The sequence below is a fragment of the Saccostrea cucullata genome, unplaced genomic scaffold (assembly GCF_032062105.1).
Source record: "Saccostrea cucullata isolate Sc308-1 unplaced genomic scaffold, CSIRO_AGI_Scuc_v1 ctg1847, whole genome shotgun sequence".
NCBI classification, from domain to species: domain Eukaryota; kingdom Metazoa; phylum Mollusca; class Bivalvia; order Ostreida; family Ostreidae; genus Saccostrea; species Saccostrea cuccullata.
In genome coordinates, this window is record NW_026937982.1 from 23,005 (window position 1) to 42,489 (window position 19,485).

Consider the following 19,485-nt stretch of genomic DNA (forward strand, 5'->3'; position numbering starts at 1 on the left):
GAATAAAACATATTAAGAATAAAAGTCTTAATACCTACCGTTCGAAAGTTATGTCAAAGCTTAAAATTTTTTATAAGTATGGAATTTCCGAGGTCAAAAGGTGAAAGTTGTTGGTATCCTATGAAAGGTGTTTTCAAAGAAAATATCTGTGAAATACGAAAGTCCTAGTAACCACAGTTCAAAAGTTTAGGCCAAAGTAAAGTTAAGATTTTTTTCTAATAAAAAGTTGGTCAAACTTCTAAGTCATAAGATCAAATTTGGCGGTACCCCAAGAAAGGTCTCGTCCTAAGGAATGAAAATGAAAGTCATAACTCCACTTAATAAAAAATAGGGGCGATGTTAATGTATTTGTGACGGACCAACAAGTAGACTGACAAACAGACAGACGGACAGACGAATAAGATTTAATGTCCCAACGCTTTCACAAAAGCGCGGAACAATAATGGTTTTGAGTGGAAAAAACCTTCGATTTTTTTGGAAATTGAATTAGTTCTGAAATATTTTTTTTCCAGAGTATAAGTTTAACTTAAGCAAGCTGGGTAAAATATGTGTCTTTTGTCAGGCAATTTCTTATGAAAAGTTTCAGCTTGAAATATGATTAGATATCTTTAAAAAAATACTGTGGTATTATTATTAATTCCCCGAAATATCGTTTAATTCAGATTTTTTACATATTAAATAGGATAAAAAGAAGGTACTTACAACTATATCTGTATTGGATAAACAACGGTTTTAAAACAGAGTACTCTGGCTGTGACGGTTACCATGTTTTTTTCTGGTAAAGGATAACCTTATCCAACCATCCTATTTCCCAGATTTCGTCGTTTCTGACAAATGGCCTGTTATTGTTATAAACATCAACTTCCATCGTAAGAAATATAAGACTTGGAAAAATATTTTAGCGTTGATGAACAGAATGCTTCAGCTAGAATACGTCACGTGACCGCCTTATTCAATATGTCTCGAGAACTTTGTGATCAACCCTTGTACAAGTGAAAAATGTTTTAAAAAACTAACAAGTTAAACATATCAGTGGGAATTGAAGTGGGTCGGTCAAGTGATCAAATCCTATGAAGACCGAATGCCTCTAAGGAAGATTTGATCACGTACCGACCTACTTCAATTCCTATTGAAATTTTTTAACTGTTCATTTCTTATATTTACATTTAAGCCAGACAATAGGATATTTTTGAATAAAAAATTCTTACTAAACGTTCGTCGTAGATTTTGAAACAAAAGATGTAGAGTGGCTTGAAATGCGATTATCATTTGAATTTATCAGGCAAAGAATTCTTTTTCTAAAGGAATATTTAGTGTAAGGCTACATGTGATCAGTAAAAGTGAACAGATTGTTGTCTGGGAATATTTTATTCGTACAGACTGATAAAAAAACTGAAAAGGCACAAAATACACTTGCAAGGAATGATGCTAAGACGTTGGAGGAAATTCGGTAGCTGGAAAGGAATGAATGGATCCGATGGATGGAGACACCTGTCCCATCCAGTTAATATTCAACAAGTTCTAAATCGGATGAAAAAAACTTCTACGATTTGAGTAATGCATATTCATGATGTAGACATAGAGACACTGGCGACAGCTTCATCTTTAACGACGATGAGTATGTTAGCTGTTCGGATCGTGATTGCAACGCTTTGATATATTCCAACATGTTTGCAAAAAAAATTGTGAGTAGAATTTACTGAAAACATTATACATTAGCATAACAATTAATCTAAAGTCTACGAGAAATGATTATTAGGCTAAAGGTTAGACACTTTGCAGCTGACTAAAACTTGTACACCTACCGGTGTACTTTCTACCGGTGGAAGATATATTTGCTATGTACACATGTTATATCCATCAAAAGCTGTATAGTTTACTTGTCCACATTGTGAATAAAATAATTACTACACGCGTATCTTATTCAATCTTATGCATGAAATACAAGTTAAGCAAGTCATTTTTTAGTGATGTACCGGTAGATAATATATTAAATAATATACAATATGTTTAATATGACCTGTGATGTACTTCCTACAAACACGAACAGAGATCCTCTCTGCATGTTTATATAATAGAGAAATACAACAAATATATGTATTTCTAAATAAATATTTGACGTCTTAATAAAAACAGTGTCAGATGTAAAATAATTAGAATTCTAGTGACTATAATTTGACTGTTGTTATACACATGATTGTATAAAGCAAGTTTACATTTTGACGTAAAATCATTATAATCCTTCCGGCCATCTAAAGTTTTAACAATGAACTGCATTGCTATTGTAATCATGAGGTGATATAAATGAAGTACTCTATGACTCTACTCATTGAACATAATTTTGTTAACAACATATTAAATAACACAAGTTCCAAATTATTTATGATCTTTGAAATAATTCAAATTTACAGCATTATGCTCCGTCATAATCACATTTTAAATGTTAATCGTTATTGATTAATACTTAATTTTGAAGGTTTTAGTAAATACATCAATACTGATGCACAAGGAATCCGGAAAAGGTATTCTCACGGTATTTTAAAATTTTTCCAGTAGACGACCAGTTGTTAGCAGCCCTTAGCCAGACCTCATCCCCAACCGTCAGTGTGAGTAAAGCAAAGATGCTGCCATTTGTACCTTCTGAAACACCTTGAGAGTATGCTGCAGAATTGGTATGGTTTCCATTTTTTGTAATTTCAACCTCCGCCGTCTTATGTCGTAAAGTAAGAATATTCACATAGAATGCATATAACCCATTTCTTGGACAGCGAAATATACCACTGTCTTTGTTGTAAGCATTACCCTCATTGATACTTACATATCCAAAAACAAGTTTTTCATTTTCTTCTAGTTGATATATAGATGTGTCACCTCTGAGCATAGCAGTAAAACCGACTCCATCTATGAACCAAGACAGAACTAGAATAGTAATGTACTCAAACAAAAAAATGTAAATCAGAAATTGATATTTAAAGTTGACATTCAAAATGTCAATAAAAACAACAATACATAATTATTTCTTAATAGCATAACACTCTTGTCTCTCTCTTGAAAATGAAATAATAATATAATTGTTCATATTCCAGTTCATTTATGGCACATACAATACTCAGATTACTCAGATTTCTTACCATCTAGATATAAGAACATTAACACAGCTCGTATACAATTGGAAAATCAAAGATCACGTTATTTCAGGGAAAAACAGCATATATTCAATGCGCAGAATAATTTTTTTTGCTTTTATTTAATACCGTAAATCTGGATATTTTTGCTGTAGGTAAAAAATTTTTTAGGAAATTTGCGAGTTCATATCATTCAAAAATATTTTTCTTGAAAATAATTCAACAATAAGAAAATGTAAACAAACTAGTGGTCATTAGCAAAATGTTGAAGCGTAAGAATTAATCAACAGCATTTTGACACAGATTCGCAAAATAAAATCGACGTAAAAATTTCCAGATTTACGGTATTTCTCCGTACTTTGAATTGTAAGTTGTTGGCATTTCGGATGAATTCTACATTATTTGACGATAGGCGTTCGCACGATAAAGACCTGTCATTGCTGAATGGTCTTGGTTGCCAAGTAAAAGTCTAGATTCGAAACCCTTCACCGAGATATATTGAGGTTTGTACATGTATGAATGAAAAACTTCTAGAATTGAACGTATCTACGAGGATTGTTCGAAAAGTTCGTGGACGATGTCATTTTTCGTTATAATACTCACTAGATATTTAAAATTAGAACAACATAATATGTTGAAATATTTGCTTTGTTAATGTGTTAAGTTTCATTCCATTTAATTTAACATAAAACAATTTACTTCATTTTAAAATCAGCATGTTTTGTAACCCCGGAGCACAGTTTACGACAATGTTATGTCAATATATAGCGTCAGGAATTTCCAAAAAATACTATTCCTATCCATTTCACTCAGTATGATCCAATGTTCACTCATTAATTTTTTTATACTTAATATTTATATTTTTATGAATTGCTCGAGTAGTATAATTTTCCTTCCTTAAGGTTTTAATTTATTTTCTTACTTAACTCTTCTTTTACAAGATAAGCAACTCTGAAGCGCATGTCTTTATGCCTCCTATGAGAAATGTCAGCCAGATAGTGCAGTGAAAAAAACCAAACACAGATATGCAGTTTTGTTGAATATGACATAATGTAACATGTATGACAAATCATTAAGGGGGATCAACTATTATTAAACAATACAGGTTACATGTACAAAGGTGAAAGGTACAAGTGCGATCCCCCTGAGACTGACTAGAAATTTACATGCAGTGAACATATCAGATTACATGTAAATATGCATAAAATGTAAAATAAATGAGTAAATCCTTGGAGACGTCAAAACAATTGCGCTAATCAAGAAACGTTTCACAAGTTATTAGAATAATACAAATATGGACTAAAATGCAAAATAATATAAAAGCAAAAACCCCAAAAAAGGGTGGGTGGTGGGTTTTTTTCAACGCACTACAAGGCTAACAAAAATGGCGCAACAAAATCATGAATTTTGATTGGATTACTCTGTCAAGAAAAGCAAAGGTTGCGATTTCGCAATGAAAGGTTATATGATAATTGCGCTGCGATAAAGGCGCATATCCTGCAAATTGCACAGGGATGTGCAGAATTATCCCAAGGTGTAAAACATAATATATTTCTCAAAGCGGCATAAATTGAATTATATGTGATAATATTGCTTTCCTTGATGTTCCAACTTTTTCAAGGTTTTGTTAAGATTTTTACAGTTATACCCGTTCTTCACAAATTGTCCTCATCTAATACAAAGTCTCTGTCATTCAAATACCGCCTGCATTATTTGTACACACATGCAAAACTCACTCGTGACATATTATTTTTTATCGTTTAAACTTTTAGATTTTATTTAGGATTTTTTTTCTGAGTAAAACACGAAATTGCAACGTTTTCTGCTGCTTCTTGACGTTCATAAACATCGTTTTTGTCGTTTTAAATGAAGACTAACTTTCTTCTCAAGTTGATTTCAACAAAGCAGAGTATCAAGCTATAATAATGAATATGAATCGATGTAACAACTCTTAATTTGAATTCCTAGGTTATTTTTCATGTTTAATCCATTTTTCAGAGAATATGAATACAGACAACATTAAGTGTATTGATCGTAACTGAATATTTTTTTACTTGCTCTGCGATCCAATTTTTGAAATCGGGATAAGTTTTGAATAAAGCGTGATATTGAAAAAAAAAACGTTCACTTGGATTTATTGTTAAAATATTTCTCATAAATTTGGATAACATGTGACGTCAAATAAAAAAAATATGACAGAAATCCAAGAACTTTTCGACCTACCCTCCTACTGGCATACAATTCATTACTCAATTAATTTATGAATATTTATCGGCTTTGACATAAGTCATGAGTACAAATAAATGAGTGCTTATATGAAGGTGCAGGTCACATATATGTATATATATAATGCTAGATTCATTTTGTGTGGGAAAGGTATTGGGTAAACATATCTCATTTTTGAAATAGCATCGTTAGAATTCCTGAATAAATATAACAGATTCAGGGTCCGCCTCAGATTTTTTTTTTTCGTAGATTCCATTTTGACATTCCGACTTTGAACTTACGATTCAATTTTTCTGCCATTGTCCCTTGTTTTGAAGGTAGTTCTTGGATTGTTCCTCTCATGTCACTTACAATCTCTGTAATAATGCAATTTTTTAATTATTCCATATTAAAAGTATTTGCTGGAAATATAGATGGACTTCGATTATTATTTTTACAAAAAGATAGTGCATTGCATGAACAAGTGTACATTAGCGCATATCATGTATATGTTTAATTGTATATTACTTCAGAAGATAGTGTCTGTTTATAAGAAGTTTAAAACTTACACCAGTTACTTATCGTCTAATATATAACAAAGATTTCATGACTCAATTAATGGCAAAATGAAAAAAAAATCAGAGATAAGCAGATGATAGACTTAAGAGAGTAATACCCATTAAAGAAAATATCTGTATTTATCAATATATTACGAACTGTGTGTTCTTAGCATACATGTATTCATTTACTAAGACAACAGGAACTCTATATGTATGAGCATCGTTGATCTTAATTGACTTGTCATCCAATATTACTGTAAAATTATAAACCGTATTTTTGATGGTCTAGATATAAGACCCAGAAGGTCTATCAAAATTGGGGACCTTTAATTATGGAAGTGGTAAAAGAATAATTCTGTTAGGTATAAGATTTTTATACTTTAGAGACTGTGGCATAAATATACGAGAAAATTAATTGAAAAACCTCACATATTAAGAGCAAAAAACACACTTTTTACATGAGGTGTTCTGTTGTTTTTATTCCCGTTCATCCAAATGTGTTTTGAAATAAGTGAGCTACAGATCTAATGCTATAGTATAACATGTTTGTACATATCTACAATACCTGGAAAATATCTGGGTTTTGTTTTCTTGTTATACCACAGTGTTAATATCAAGCACGCCATGTTGATATATAAGCCGCGGTTACTTCTCTATAGAAATCTTGCTCATATGCTTTAAATTTACTCATTCAAGATGACTAATTCAAATTAAAAAAACATATATTACTCAGTTTCAAATTCCTTCACAGCAGAGATATGCTCACTAAGAGAAGACCACAAACGACGTTAATGGTAATCTTACAAACTTTTTGAAAAACGGGATGACTTTAATTTTTCATCGTTCTGATAGTCAAATTCTCTTACTGATGCAGCACTATACCTTCATCGACTGCATACGGAGTGAATATATCACAATTGATTCGATACGCAAGAGCATGCTCTACTTGTGTTCTTTGTTCGATACAAAGACCTTGTCAGCAAATAAAATTTATCATTGAGTCAAATGTTGACTGACGTTTTTCATGCTAATTCTTAGACTATTATATGTACGCAGAATTGACGACGGATTTTTCTGATATTTTCCAATCATGACGAGGAGCACAGGCCGGGTTTGAACGGTCGGCAGGAGATGCTCACCTCTCCATGGCTCCTGATCCCATGGATGATGTTTTGGAGGTCCGTATTTGCTCTGCTCCTGTTTTCTATTGTTTTATGTACTTTCGATCTCCATGTAGATTTTATATCTATAGCTTACATTGATACCATAGGTTAACATTCGACCAAAAATGTAACTCTAACGACCCATCTAAAAGTTTGAAAAGCATACATGTATCAAATTTTATACAAAACGGTTACCCATGATTAAGTGTGATATTTGTCATCTAGCTTGAAACTGTTATAGATTTTAATGTTCAACACACACTTTTTAAAGTTATATTCAGTTAGGACTGGTTTTCATATTCTTGATATAGAGAACGTTATTTAAATTAGCTCCTTCGAAAAAAAAATCAAGATCAGTCAATCAATTTTAAGCGTATAATATCGTAATATTAATGTAAAACTGTGAGTCTTTAAAGGTCATTTATTCATATAAAAAGACAATGCTTAAGCAATAGTTGATCCAAAAGTTCGTGAAATTTCTGAAAGGATGAAGTGACTTGCGGTCCCTCGTATACTGACAAAAAATTAAATGTCCAAATTGTACTAAAATTCTTGTATGTAACTAATCAGTGATATGTGTACCTTTATAGAATACATTTTTTTTTTTACAAAAATAGAAACCTGATTTGAAAGATATAGCTCTTTTATTGTGGTAGGGGTATCAAGTTTTCATTCAATTCCAATTGCATTTTAACCCCGCCCCACTCTTTGAAGCCCTTAAAATATACGCGCGCAGTAGGTACAATTTTCTCTTTTGGCTGGTCACTGTATTTTATTCAAATCTACCTATATGTGAAAGGAGAAAATTGTACCTAACTGCGCTCACATGCTATTTTTTAAAAACTTGTAAAATCTAGTTGGCCTTTCCCATTATAAACAGCGCAGGGGTAATAAGGAAGCATACAAAATATTCTGCCTTGACTAAATCAGTACTACATTATGACGTCATATGGTAGGCGAGGTGACGTCAATTTTAAAACACAGGTTTTCGTAATATTGGTATTTAGAGATGTAATGTAACTCTAGAAAATGAATAGAAACGTGTAAACATTAACAAAAATAAAATGTTTTTATTTTGTTATGTTGTATGTGTCATTTTCATTAAAATCTACCACGGATGACGTCATATGTGTAGATCAAGTAACTTGGGAATTGATCATGTCGTGTAAAGAGAATTTGGCTAAGACGGCATGTACATAGATACGAAAAATGGAGTTTAAAAGGAAACATCGTGAATATTATGTGAAATTTATATGGAGTTCAGTTAATTAAACAGGTATGCTAATTTATTTTCATTAATTATATTCTCTTTCAAAGACAGTCAGCTATATAAATTTCCCGGTCGGCCTTTCCTCTGTCATTCGTGACAAAAATAATGCAACAGAAAAACAATAAGCTTGATATTCCAAAACATAAGATTTGTACAGGTGGAAAGTTTGCCTTCTAAAATACTTGGAAAGTGCTGCTAGAATCCCGAGTTAAGCATTGTTTTACGAAAAATCTCGGTTCATACAGTGTATGTATAAAATTAAAAACATGGGGTACGTTTTCATGTGAATGTGTGGAATAATTATTTTACTGACATGAAATTGGGATTCTAGCAGCACTTTTTAGGCAAAATAGATGTTTTTCAACTATATTATTTACTCAAAGAGTGATGGTCCATAACTTTTGAGTAAGTGTATATTAATTTGTAAAATTCTGACGCAAGTTGAAGGATAGGGGTTCCCTATATTTGGGACCTTTTAAAATAGGTGATGCAAAGTCTTTATTATTAACAGCTTGTCTAGCAGGACTATAGTTACATGTATAGGGTGAAGAGGAACATGAAAACGACGGAGTAGTAGGTTTCAGATATTCGATATCCAGGCCGTGTTATTTTTTTTTTTTTTTTGTAATTAGGAAGTTTGTTCCACTTTGTATCAGGTTAAAAACTAAACCTTGTATTTTCAACAAATATACATCATTTGACAATTATATTTAACAAAAATACAAATTACAGAAAAGTTCGGGTAGTAAGAACACGGATATTGCGCATTCAAGGATAGAACGAAATTATCTTGGACTCCCAGCTATATAAATTAAAAAAAAATTCTTATACGAGTAAAACGAATCACGGATATAGGGAAGTAATTTCATAAGTCCCAGTGTCTTCGTTAAAACCGAATTTTATTGTAAAATCGATTTTATACCTAACAGCAATAATATGATTAGTATATGAAATAAATCTCTTAAGAAAAAAATAGCTTAAATAGATAAGACGGCAAAATTTACATGAAAGGGGAAATGTAATGAGATCTTGATTCAGATAGAAAAATGAAGCTGGAAACTGAAGCAATATTTTTTTTTATCTTTAAAATATAAAAACTAAAAATAAAGTTATAAAACTCCTAGACGTATTTAAACATAGAATGCTGCCTACGAGGAAATAAAACAACAGCGTAATAGACTTATTCAAATACCAATGATTCCTCATAATATCAAATTTTGTTATTACATGAATATGATCAAATTGTCTGTGTTATATTTCAAAGTTTAAAAAAATATACGAGTATATCCACCCTTGTCTATAAAACTCTCGGGCAAAAATTAATTGTACAGTTAAATCTTTTGAATGTCTTTGGTATTCATTTCAAATATACTGACATTTCATAATATTTCCCTTCATTTTTTATAAAATTTATGTTTTATTCTTGAGAAACAAATAGATATCAAGTGCCCATTTTAATGCTACGGATTTCGGTTCACAAGAAAAAAATTATCACTAACATGCTTATCAAAAAGTGCGTACTTTTAAAAATATTTAATTCTTTCTCGAGTTTTTCTACTTTCTTGTCTTGCTCTTTAACAATTCCTCTCAGGACGCTCAATTCATTGTCTGCTCCGGAACAGGTAGGATGGAAGTAGTCAATTTTTTGACCATTGTAAGATTTAATCAAGCACACCATCATGATCAGAAGGATTGTCCAAAATAAAGGCATTGCTCTAGACTTGTTCTTTCTCAGAATCTAAAAAAGAAACGTATTTAAAAGATAAAAGAATATAATGATTGGATTCAAAATCGAGTAAAGTGAGATCAATTTCATTTACGAGAACTTGCGCTCATGAAACGATATATGTGCAACACTTGACATAATTATAATTGACAGTAAGGTGATCAACCAGGTTATGTGATATCGGAACAAATGTATTAATGGGTAGTTCAAGAAATTGTTTTTCTTACATTCACATTTCACATGCACAAAGCGATATAAAACATAGCTGGAAATGTAATGACATGTTTTGAATACAATATAAAACTGTGGAAATCCTTATCATCCCCGAATTAATGTTTTTTTTCTTTGGATGTTTTCTTTTGTTAATGTCACGGTACTTGGAGAGAAACATTTAATTTCAGTAACATATTTTTAAGTATACGGAAATGTATTGTGTTAAATTTGTATTTTTTAACTTGTTTTTCTTTGTTTTTTGCTTTTTTTTAAATTAAACAGAACATATATTTTTTGTGAAGCTAAACAGGTCAATATAGAGCAACAATTTAGATTTTCAGAAGTGCAATATCATTAATCCGGGCAATATCCTTCCTAAGAATGATAATTCTGACATTTTTAACCTATAACAACTAATACTAATGCTAGCAGGATACACATGTTACATGTGTGTGTGTGTGTGTGAGAGAGAGAAGACGGTGTGTGTGTGTGAGGGTGAGGGTGTGTGTTGCAGTTGTTTTTGCTCAAACTTTGTGTTTTCATAAATCCCCTACGAATCCGGAGTCTGCTTCTATATATATAATATGCGTATTGCATACTATTACATGTCCATTTACGTGTTTGTAGGATCTATCTTTTCAGATTATATTCTCTAACTATATAGATACATTTCAACTGACCTTGCTAGATACTAAAATATATCACTTTTTCTATTATATTCAAATAATTTTTAAAATATGCTTATCGTTTGAAAAGTGTCCTTTATTATATTCTTATTCATAATGTTTTATTTATGTCTTCTACAGGTTCCATTTACATTATGATAAAAAAAAATCTGATTGGTTGATAAAAAAAAAATATTCCTTACCGACACATGAGTCGTTATATATTTGAGAAGAATAAATTTTAAGAATTTTTCTTTGAAGATGATATATAATTTACACACCTTATCATAAAAGAGATAAAGATTTTGTTTTCATTTTTTTTTTCAACAGTCAAAGAGTCATTTTTGGCCCCCTTAAAATGAACATTTTAGAATGCTATTCATAAATGCATAATTGAGTTTTATTTTGTAGAGGAGATTATTTTGAAAATATTTTAAATACATTTTTGACATTAATATGCACTCACAGGCAAAATATGATGTCAGAAAATGTGCTATTTTTGCAATCCAACTAAAAAAAAAACAAAAATGGGCTTTTTCTTGACATTTTTTCTGATGGGAAACATTAAGCGCAACTTGGAACATGCAAAATTTTTCTGTCAGTAATAAGTCTAATAAGATACATTTTTGGTAAAAATATTAAGTTTGTTCTAGTTTGCGCTCAACATTTTCTGGAAGAAAAACTGCTTGAAAATAAGCAGTTTTATACAAAATATGCTAAAATGGCGGGAAAACGTGAACTTTATGATGTCATATTTCTCAATTAATGGCATTTTGATCGAATTGAAAATTACCAATAAAGGTAACAGATATAGCCGTGCAAATTAAAACTACGTATCAAGTAAAAATAAGATATTCATTTTAAGGTCCTATTGAGATACGTATCATATATTGCTCTTGATCTATTTAATAAATAGGTTAGAGGAAGGCTTTAAAAGAAAGGAATACGAAAAAAAAAATGTCGGGGTATCTTATTTGGATTCAGATATTCCCACAGAAAACAATTTTAAATTTACAAAGGATATTTCTAAATTTAACATTTTAACAACAACAAAAAATAATAGAATATAATAGAATAGTTCCTCTCCCTTTCATACAATGAAACAACACCAAGCAATGGCTCAAAAAAAATTTCGTTTTTGACTAAGACTATCAAGCGATTACTCGTTACACATCATTCGAAAAACATTTAAAACAAACATACTTTGTGTAATACTTACATACGTTTGATTCCTTTACTTAAGGCCACTTTTTGCATAAATGAGTGCACTACAACAGTACAACTTGCTTAAGTATCAAAGGTTTGGTCTGCTAAGTTGTTGCTGTAATGTTAGCCGTCGTGATATAATAAATATAAGTGTAACATTTAAGAATACATATGCATAAGTTGATATTTTCTAATGAACAGTTTCTACTGGGTATCCTGAATACGATAATTTATGTTACTTTACGTTGAAAAAAAAGTTATTTATATTTGTTTGTCTGTTTTGAATATATTTTTCATAAAGTGATACAATCATAAGATCATAATTCATTTTTAAGCTCCTTTTAAGATTAAAAAAAAATATGTTTCAATCTGAGGAATCAGAAAATGTTCCATTTCATACATATCTCTTATCCTACTTATGCGTAGTTGATACTATATTATACGAAGGTTGTTTTTTGCAATTCGATAACATTTCATTTGTTTCTGGTTGTAGGTAATTACAATCAATTTTATAATATGATATTTATTATTTTGAAACTTTTCTAATTACAATGGTAAAATTAAATCTATAAAATCATATTCTGTCCATATTGATGCCTACAGGCATTTTCAAAATTCCTTTTGATCAATTTAATATGCAAATATATATATTTCAGATTTTTTTAAGGACTCAATTAAATTCTATGTAACTCAAAGAAAATAAACTCATGTAATCCTTTATGGACGTGGCTTATTTGCGTTGAATTATATGCATTCTGAAGCTTTATGTCATTGTAGGTCTTTACTCAAAATTCAGTTTTTATATGTCCTCCGCTTGAAAAGTGGGGGATATTAATCTGGATCTGTCCGTCCGTCCGTCTTTCTGTCTGTCTTTAACTTTCGTTTCCACACGATATCTCGAGAACCCTTTGAGCAATGAAATTTTGTATAGCAACTCGCTATGGACTAAACAAGACCCCTATTGATTTTGAGGTCAAAAGAACAAAGGTCAGGGTCATAAATTCGCAAATTCTCTCTGTCATAACACTTTCGTTTCCGCGCGATATCTCAAGACCCCTTTTAGCTTTTGCAATGAAATTTTACATAACAACTCCTTGTGGCTAAAGAAAGACCCCTTTTGATTTTGAGCTCGAAAGGTCAAACTTCAGGGTCATAAATATATACATTCTGTTGTGTGTAACACTATCGTTTTCGGGCGAAATTTCAAGAGGATTTTGAGCTTTTGCATTGTAATTTTATACCAAAAGTCCCTAGGACCTCTCTCACTCCTCTCAAAGTGGCCCGCCCCGTTTGTTTCATTAGTATTTATTATATTACATCTCGCTTTTTTTAGCACAGGGGCATGAAGGAGAGTTATTACGTATAAAACATGTTCTCGGCGGACTTTATACTCTTATTACATGTACATCTATTAGAACTGTTTAATAAAGGTTAAATTAGACACCATGCATTTTGTAAAATTTTGACAATATATCGAACGTGAATATATACATGTATGTGACTTAATGTTTGTATATAGTTTTCGCCTTGTTAAAGCGGTTTCATGGTCTAGCGGTATGTCTATCGCTTCACATGTGAGAGGACCAGGGTTTGCATCCCGGAAAATCCATTTTTTTTCGAAATACTTTTGTTTTTGAAATGATAGTATTCCTTATGTGAAATGAAAAAATTTATGAGGTCTTGCTTGTACAAACTCATAAAATCATCATTACAGTGTGATAAATATTCCATATCAAAAGAATCTTCTACACACATAATAAAGAATAATCAATCAAACCTTTATACCCATATTGGCATAATTTATTTGCTTTAATATACATTTAATAATTCTACAAATTCAGTCAAGGGGATCCAAACTCACCCCCGACCCCTGAACTGCGCATGGTTTACTTTTTCCCTAAGCGGGGAACACAAATTCTGTGAATTAGCTTGGTTTTTTTTTAGATCAGATATTGATCTATTTACAAGAACATATAAGAAGGAGTAGAACTTTCGGATATGAAATGAAAATGAATGAATGACGAATATCAACTCTTTCGTTTACAAGCGTCATTTCGTAAATGGCCGATACAAAAAGCCACCCTGATTTTTCAAATTATACCTCAGATGGAGCATCAGGGGCAGCATCAAGTATTATTTTAGCGGTCTGTTTTTTTTTGAGCTTATAGATTCTCTCCAAACAACCAGCTGAAGCATTACCCCAAATACTTATCAGCAAATACAATCTATCATTTACTAGTACTCAAATGCTGAGTAGTTTCCATTAGTTACACACTGTACTGCTTGAAGTCTTTTTATCGTTATTTCCCGATCATGACAAGGAGCATACGTCATGGGATGCTCAGTGGTGCTTTTCCAGTATGATCAGACGTAACAATCTATCAAAACGAAAAATAAAGTTATGGCACCGAATTTGATCTCAAAATTGCGTCAGAAATCGCACGTCGTCACCTGATATCGGTTAGAACTGCATTTCTGATGATATGTCAGTGCTTGAATAAAACTACCTCCTCACGCCATAACATACATCAGCAAAGCAATCATATTGAGGTATAGTGCTTCCTATCTTTACAATGAAAGAATTCCGTCATAAATCCCCATAAAAATGGATTTGTCTTTAAAGAGTACGGATCTCAGGTGATTGATTTGCATGGTATATCTTACAAACTCCATTCTCCTTCTCCTGCGGTCTGCAATTAGAATTAGGTGTGTGAAAGGTAGTTTTTTTTCAAGCTAGCTTCATTTAACCTAGACCTTCAAATTTCATTAGAAATGTTTACTATACGTGAATTGCCAAAATATATATTTACAGCAAAAGCGATTGAATTCGGTCATGCTTCTCTTAAAGTACACGTTTTGTTCTTGCCGGGCTGAAGGAAATAAATACATCCATATACATTTCCTGATACCGGAAATCAGTCAGTAGGGGATGCTCAGTCCTCCACGACACTTGATCTCACTTCCGATGTTTTCTCTGCTCCGATTTATGTATTTTAAGGGCTTTTTGATCTTGAATACTGTCTGTTATAATCATATGTTTCACCTTCGCCTGGGGATGTCAAAATATTCACTTTCCTTAGCCGAACGCTGGATTGCATTATTCGAACAATAGTCGACTATTCGGAGCATTTTTTTTTAATCTCATCATTCGCGTATTTAAATAAACACCCTTTTCGTAAATTTCTGTAAAAAGTAACATCAAATACCTATACTGTGTGATAGGCACCCATATTCAGATGAACGTTCAGTTGGGATAAGATGTAGAAATGAAATAGATTTACACCAGCAATTGATTCTCCAAAATGTATGAATTTTTGTAAATCACATAAAGTGGTATGTACATTCCTTCTTTCTAGTACGCTTAAAGACTTGTCAGCAGTGTTTTTAAAGCTTAATTAAAATAAATTGCAAAAGGGGAGGAGATAATTGTTGCAATAATTATCGAAGCTTCAACCTTAACGGCTATTCTGTGTTCCTATATCATAATTTAAACATTCTTAGAGGTAATAAATACATTTATAATTGGTACAAGTGCAATTAATAATTCTCAAAGTCCAATAAAGCGCTGCCTAATTTATTACAATAACAAAAAGACCAATAATTGAGAAATCATTATCGCGGTATGTTATTACTTTTCTTTCCATGTAAACAGTGTGGAAACTTTTTGTCCCCGGCTTGAAAAGTGGGGAATATTAATTTGGGTCTGTCCGTCCGTCCGTCCGTCCGTCTTTCTGTCTGTCTGTAACGCTTTCGATTCCACACGATATCTCCAGAACCCTTTGATCTTTCGCAATGAAATTTTGCATAGCATCTTCCTATGAACTAAGGAAGAACCCTATTGATTTTTAAGTCAAAAGGTCAAAGGTCAAGGTCATAAATTTGCAAATTCTGTCTTTTATAACATTTTCGTTTCTGGGCGATTTCTCGAGAACTCTTTAGGCTTTTGCAATGAAATTTTACATAACAACTCCCTGTGGCCGAAGAAAGACCCCTATTGATTTTGAGGTCAAAAGGTCAAAGTTCAAGGTCATAAATATATACATTCTGTTTGTATGAAACACTATCATTTCCGGGCGATTTTCTATGAAGATTTTGAGCTTTTGCAATGTAATTTTATACCAAAACTCCCTAGGGCCTCTCTCACCCCTCTCAAAGTGCCCCGCCCTGTTTGTTTTATTAGTATTTATTTTATTACATGTCGCTATTTTTAGCACAGGGGCATGAGGAGAGTTGTTACGTATAAAATAGGTTCTCGGTGGACTTTATATTCTTATTTCATCTATTAAAACTGTTTGATAAAGGTTAAATTAGATATCATGCAATGTGTAAAATTTTGACAATATCGAAAGTTAATATATACATGTATGTGACTTCATCTTTGCATATAATTTTCGGTAGTTTAGAGCGACTTCGTGGTCTAGTGGTATGTCTCTTGCTTCACATGTGAGAGGGCTCGGGATCGCATCCCGGGCGATTTAAGTTTATTTTTTCCGAAATACTTTTTTAAACTAAATTATAGTGTTCATGTGAAATGAAAAAAATGTCTGGCTTGTACCAACTCATAAAATCATCATTACAGTGTGATAAATATTCCCTATAAAAGAATCTCCTATACACATAATAAAGAATAAGGAATCAAACCTTTATATCCATATTGGCATATTTTATTTGCTTCAATATACATTTATACATTTAATAATTCTACAAATTAAGTCAAGGGGATCCACCCCCCCCCCTCCGAACTGCGCATGGTTTATTTTTCCCTAAGCGGGGGACACAAATTCTCTGAATTACCTTGTTATATACTGTGACTGTGTTTCAGCTCTTATTCGTCTACGGAAAGAAACAATAATGGCTCGAGGAATGACGCTTTACAATTTTGTGTTGAGAATTCTTTATCACTTCCATTTTTTTTTTTGCATTAATTAAATATTCGAATGTCGTTTCATTATTCGATCGTCGGTCTATTCGACTGATAGTCAAATAGTCAGCTAGTATTCGTTGACATCCCTACCTTTGCCACAGCCGAGCAATGACGTTGTGTAATCTATTTATCAACCTATCAACTATATTTTGTGACCACCTATCTGACCTTCCAGATTCCTTGGGTTCGTAACATCAAGCTTGCTACGATTTTGACTTAAGTAGGGTCGTAAGTTCGGTTTAGACAGAATGTTAGGACCTGACTAAGTACTACTTAAGTATTTCTTAAACCGTAACATATAACGAAATTAGCTAGGTCTTAGCTAAGTCTAACTTACGTTAAAAATGTTTTATATGAGTCAACCTATGATTTTTGATTTTATATAGATATATTGCTAAAAGTGATTCAGTTAGGGGTTTAATTAATTACATATTAAAGTTGATGTCCCTATTGGTTTAATTTATGTTAGAATTAAAATTATACATGTAATTATGTTATAAATTATTCGGAATGTTTGAAAACAAATACCGCATGGTCAGAAAGTGGCGATTTGTAAATGTTCACGACAATTATTTATCACCTGAGATGTTTTCAGTTTACCTTTTGTAACTCTTTTGTTTTGACAAGTGTGCACTTACCCTGTTATTATCGAAGGCAAGAAAAGATAATCGACCGCATATCTACTTGAAATTGAAAATCTAAAAGTTCAATACATTTTGAATACCCGCTATGTATCTGCCCATGCATGTCAGAAGCAAAAATTGCAGAAGTTTTATGATACAATCATTTGTAAGTTAATCAAGGATACAAAAAATCGGGATATTAGAACTGTAGTGAGCCCTGTCTAAATCTGCACTTGTCGCGTTCTACATTTATTCTACTTTACAGAATACCTTTTATAATAGTACTGTTACTGTCATCATCCTCTTTCTATTCCTTTTTCAACAAATTATTTCAACTCATATTTTCAAAGTGAACATACAGATCCATGGTTTATTACTGTGTTAAATTTATTTCTATAAGCGAGGTCCCACTAATTCAAGACGTATTCCTAAAATTAAATTTTGTAATTACATGTATGTTGTGTTGGGAGTGATATTGGAATCAGTGAACAGCCCCCCTCCCCCCTCCCCAAACAAAAAAAAATTAAAATTCTTAAATCATCGTCAAATAGAGGTAATCATTTTCTTTGTGCATAATATTAATTGATTCTAAACATATGTGCAAGAAAGTTAGATATACTAAAGTCACCTCTACCGGCCACCTACGTTTTACTAGGATTGCCAAATCTTTGTATGCTTCTAGTTACGGTCTTAAGTTTTAGACTGTACCTAAGTCCTACTTAAGATCGGTCTTAGACTTAAGTAGCCTTTATGTTCGATCCCCTGTACATTAGTACATCGTATTTTGGCATCAACTTTAATTCACTTTTTTATTAAAAGTTTTTATTTCTGTTCTTTTTTATCGGCAGCATAAAAATTTATATTTACAGTAGTTGAAAGCTTCATTTACGAGATTATCGATAATGGGCTTGGAACACACAAAATAAATCTTTATGTCAGTGAAGTTTCGATAACTCATCATTGAAATTTATAAAAACGTTTAGTTTTTGATAAATGTACGTATAATTAAAAATATATTATTTTTTTCAGAATTTCAATTTCTTACTATAGTTTATATACCTTGGTTTTTTTGATGAATATATTTAAAAATACGTACTTCAAAAGCATATTAGGACTTAAATACTTCCTTATGGCATTGTCAAGTGGTGTAAGTTTTCACTGGGTTTTCGCGACCCAAGTTCACACTCAAACATCCTTCAAACATCCTTAAAACATATACAGAATCATCTTCAAAAAATTAAAAATAGAGAAACTACTTTGAAAGGAAAAAGACATATGAAATTGCACGTACAGACGTTGGTTTACAGAAATCATTTTAAATAATTTTCGAGTGCTTCTTGACTTAAAATAAAAGTGGTGAGAAGCATACTTTTTTGTTTTTATCAAGACATATTTAAAAAAAAAAGACTAAGTGTTTTTGAGAAAGCAGCAGTATTATATACCCTTCTGCATGTTTTGCAAGACAATTGTTGATGGTTTGATGATTCTTTTTACAATCAGTTGAATTCTTTCAATTGAAAGGGGCATATTACTTATGGCCTAAATGCATGGTCCTTACGGACTTCCTCTCACGAGGTTTACTGAGAAAGAACTTCAACATTCAGTATATTATTACAGCAAGAACACTCGCAACACAACATTACCCAACACAACGTATCGTAATAAGGGCATCGCATGAGTGATGAGATATGTATGGAATCCGGATAGGGCCACGCAGTTCACTATCGCATCATCGCACCATCGATGTTTGAGTCGATGGTGGGATGACGCGATAACGATGACGCGATGGCACGATACTGCAATGA

General features: G+C 32.0%; 1 protein-coding gene across 1 annotated transcript; it reads right to left on the bottom strand.

Annotated features, from left to right (window-relative positions):
• Positions 1–1,362: 1,362 nt before the first annotated feature.
• Positions 1,363–12,240, bottom strand: LOC134249228 (complement C1q-like protein 4). The gene is made up of 4 exons (XM_062731598.1): positions 12,147–12,240; positions 9,845–10,061; positions 5,633–5,707; positions 1,363–2,901 (listed from the first exon to the last, which is right to left on the bottom strand). Exons 2-4 carry the CDS (start codon positions 10,032–10,034, stop codon positions 2,492–2,494), a joined length of 675 nt encoding a protein of 224 aa, XP_062587582.1. The 5' UTR covers positions 10,035–10,061; positions 12,147–12,240; the 3' UTR covers positions 1,363–2,491.
• Positions 12,241–19,485: the final 7,245 nt, after the last annotated feature.

Excerpts from the sequence above, each read along its gene's own strand:
- LOC134249228 (XM_062731598.1), bottom strand. The coding sequence starts at position 10,034 with ATGCCTTTATTTTGGACAATCCTTCTGATCATGATGGTGTGCTTGATT. Across the intron at positions 5,708-9,844 it reads AGAATTAAATATTTTTAAAA|AGATTGTAAGTGACATGAGA; the intron begins GTACGCACTTTT and ends GCATTATTACAG. Across the intron at positions 2,902-5,632 it reads AATGGCAGAAAAATTGAATC|ATGGAGTCGGTTTTACTGCT; the intron begins GTAAGTTCAAAG and ends CTTGGTTCATAG.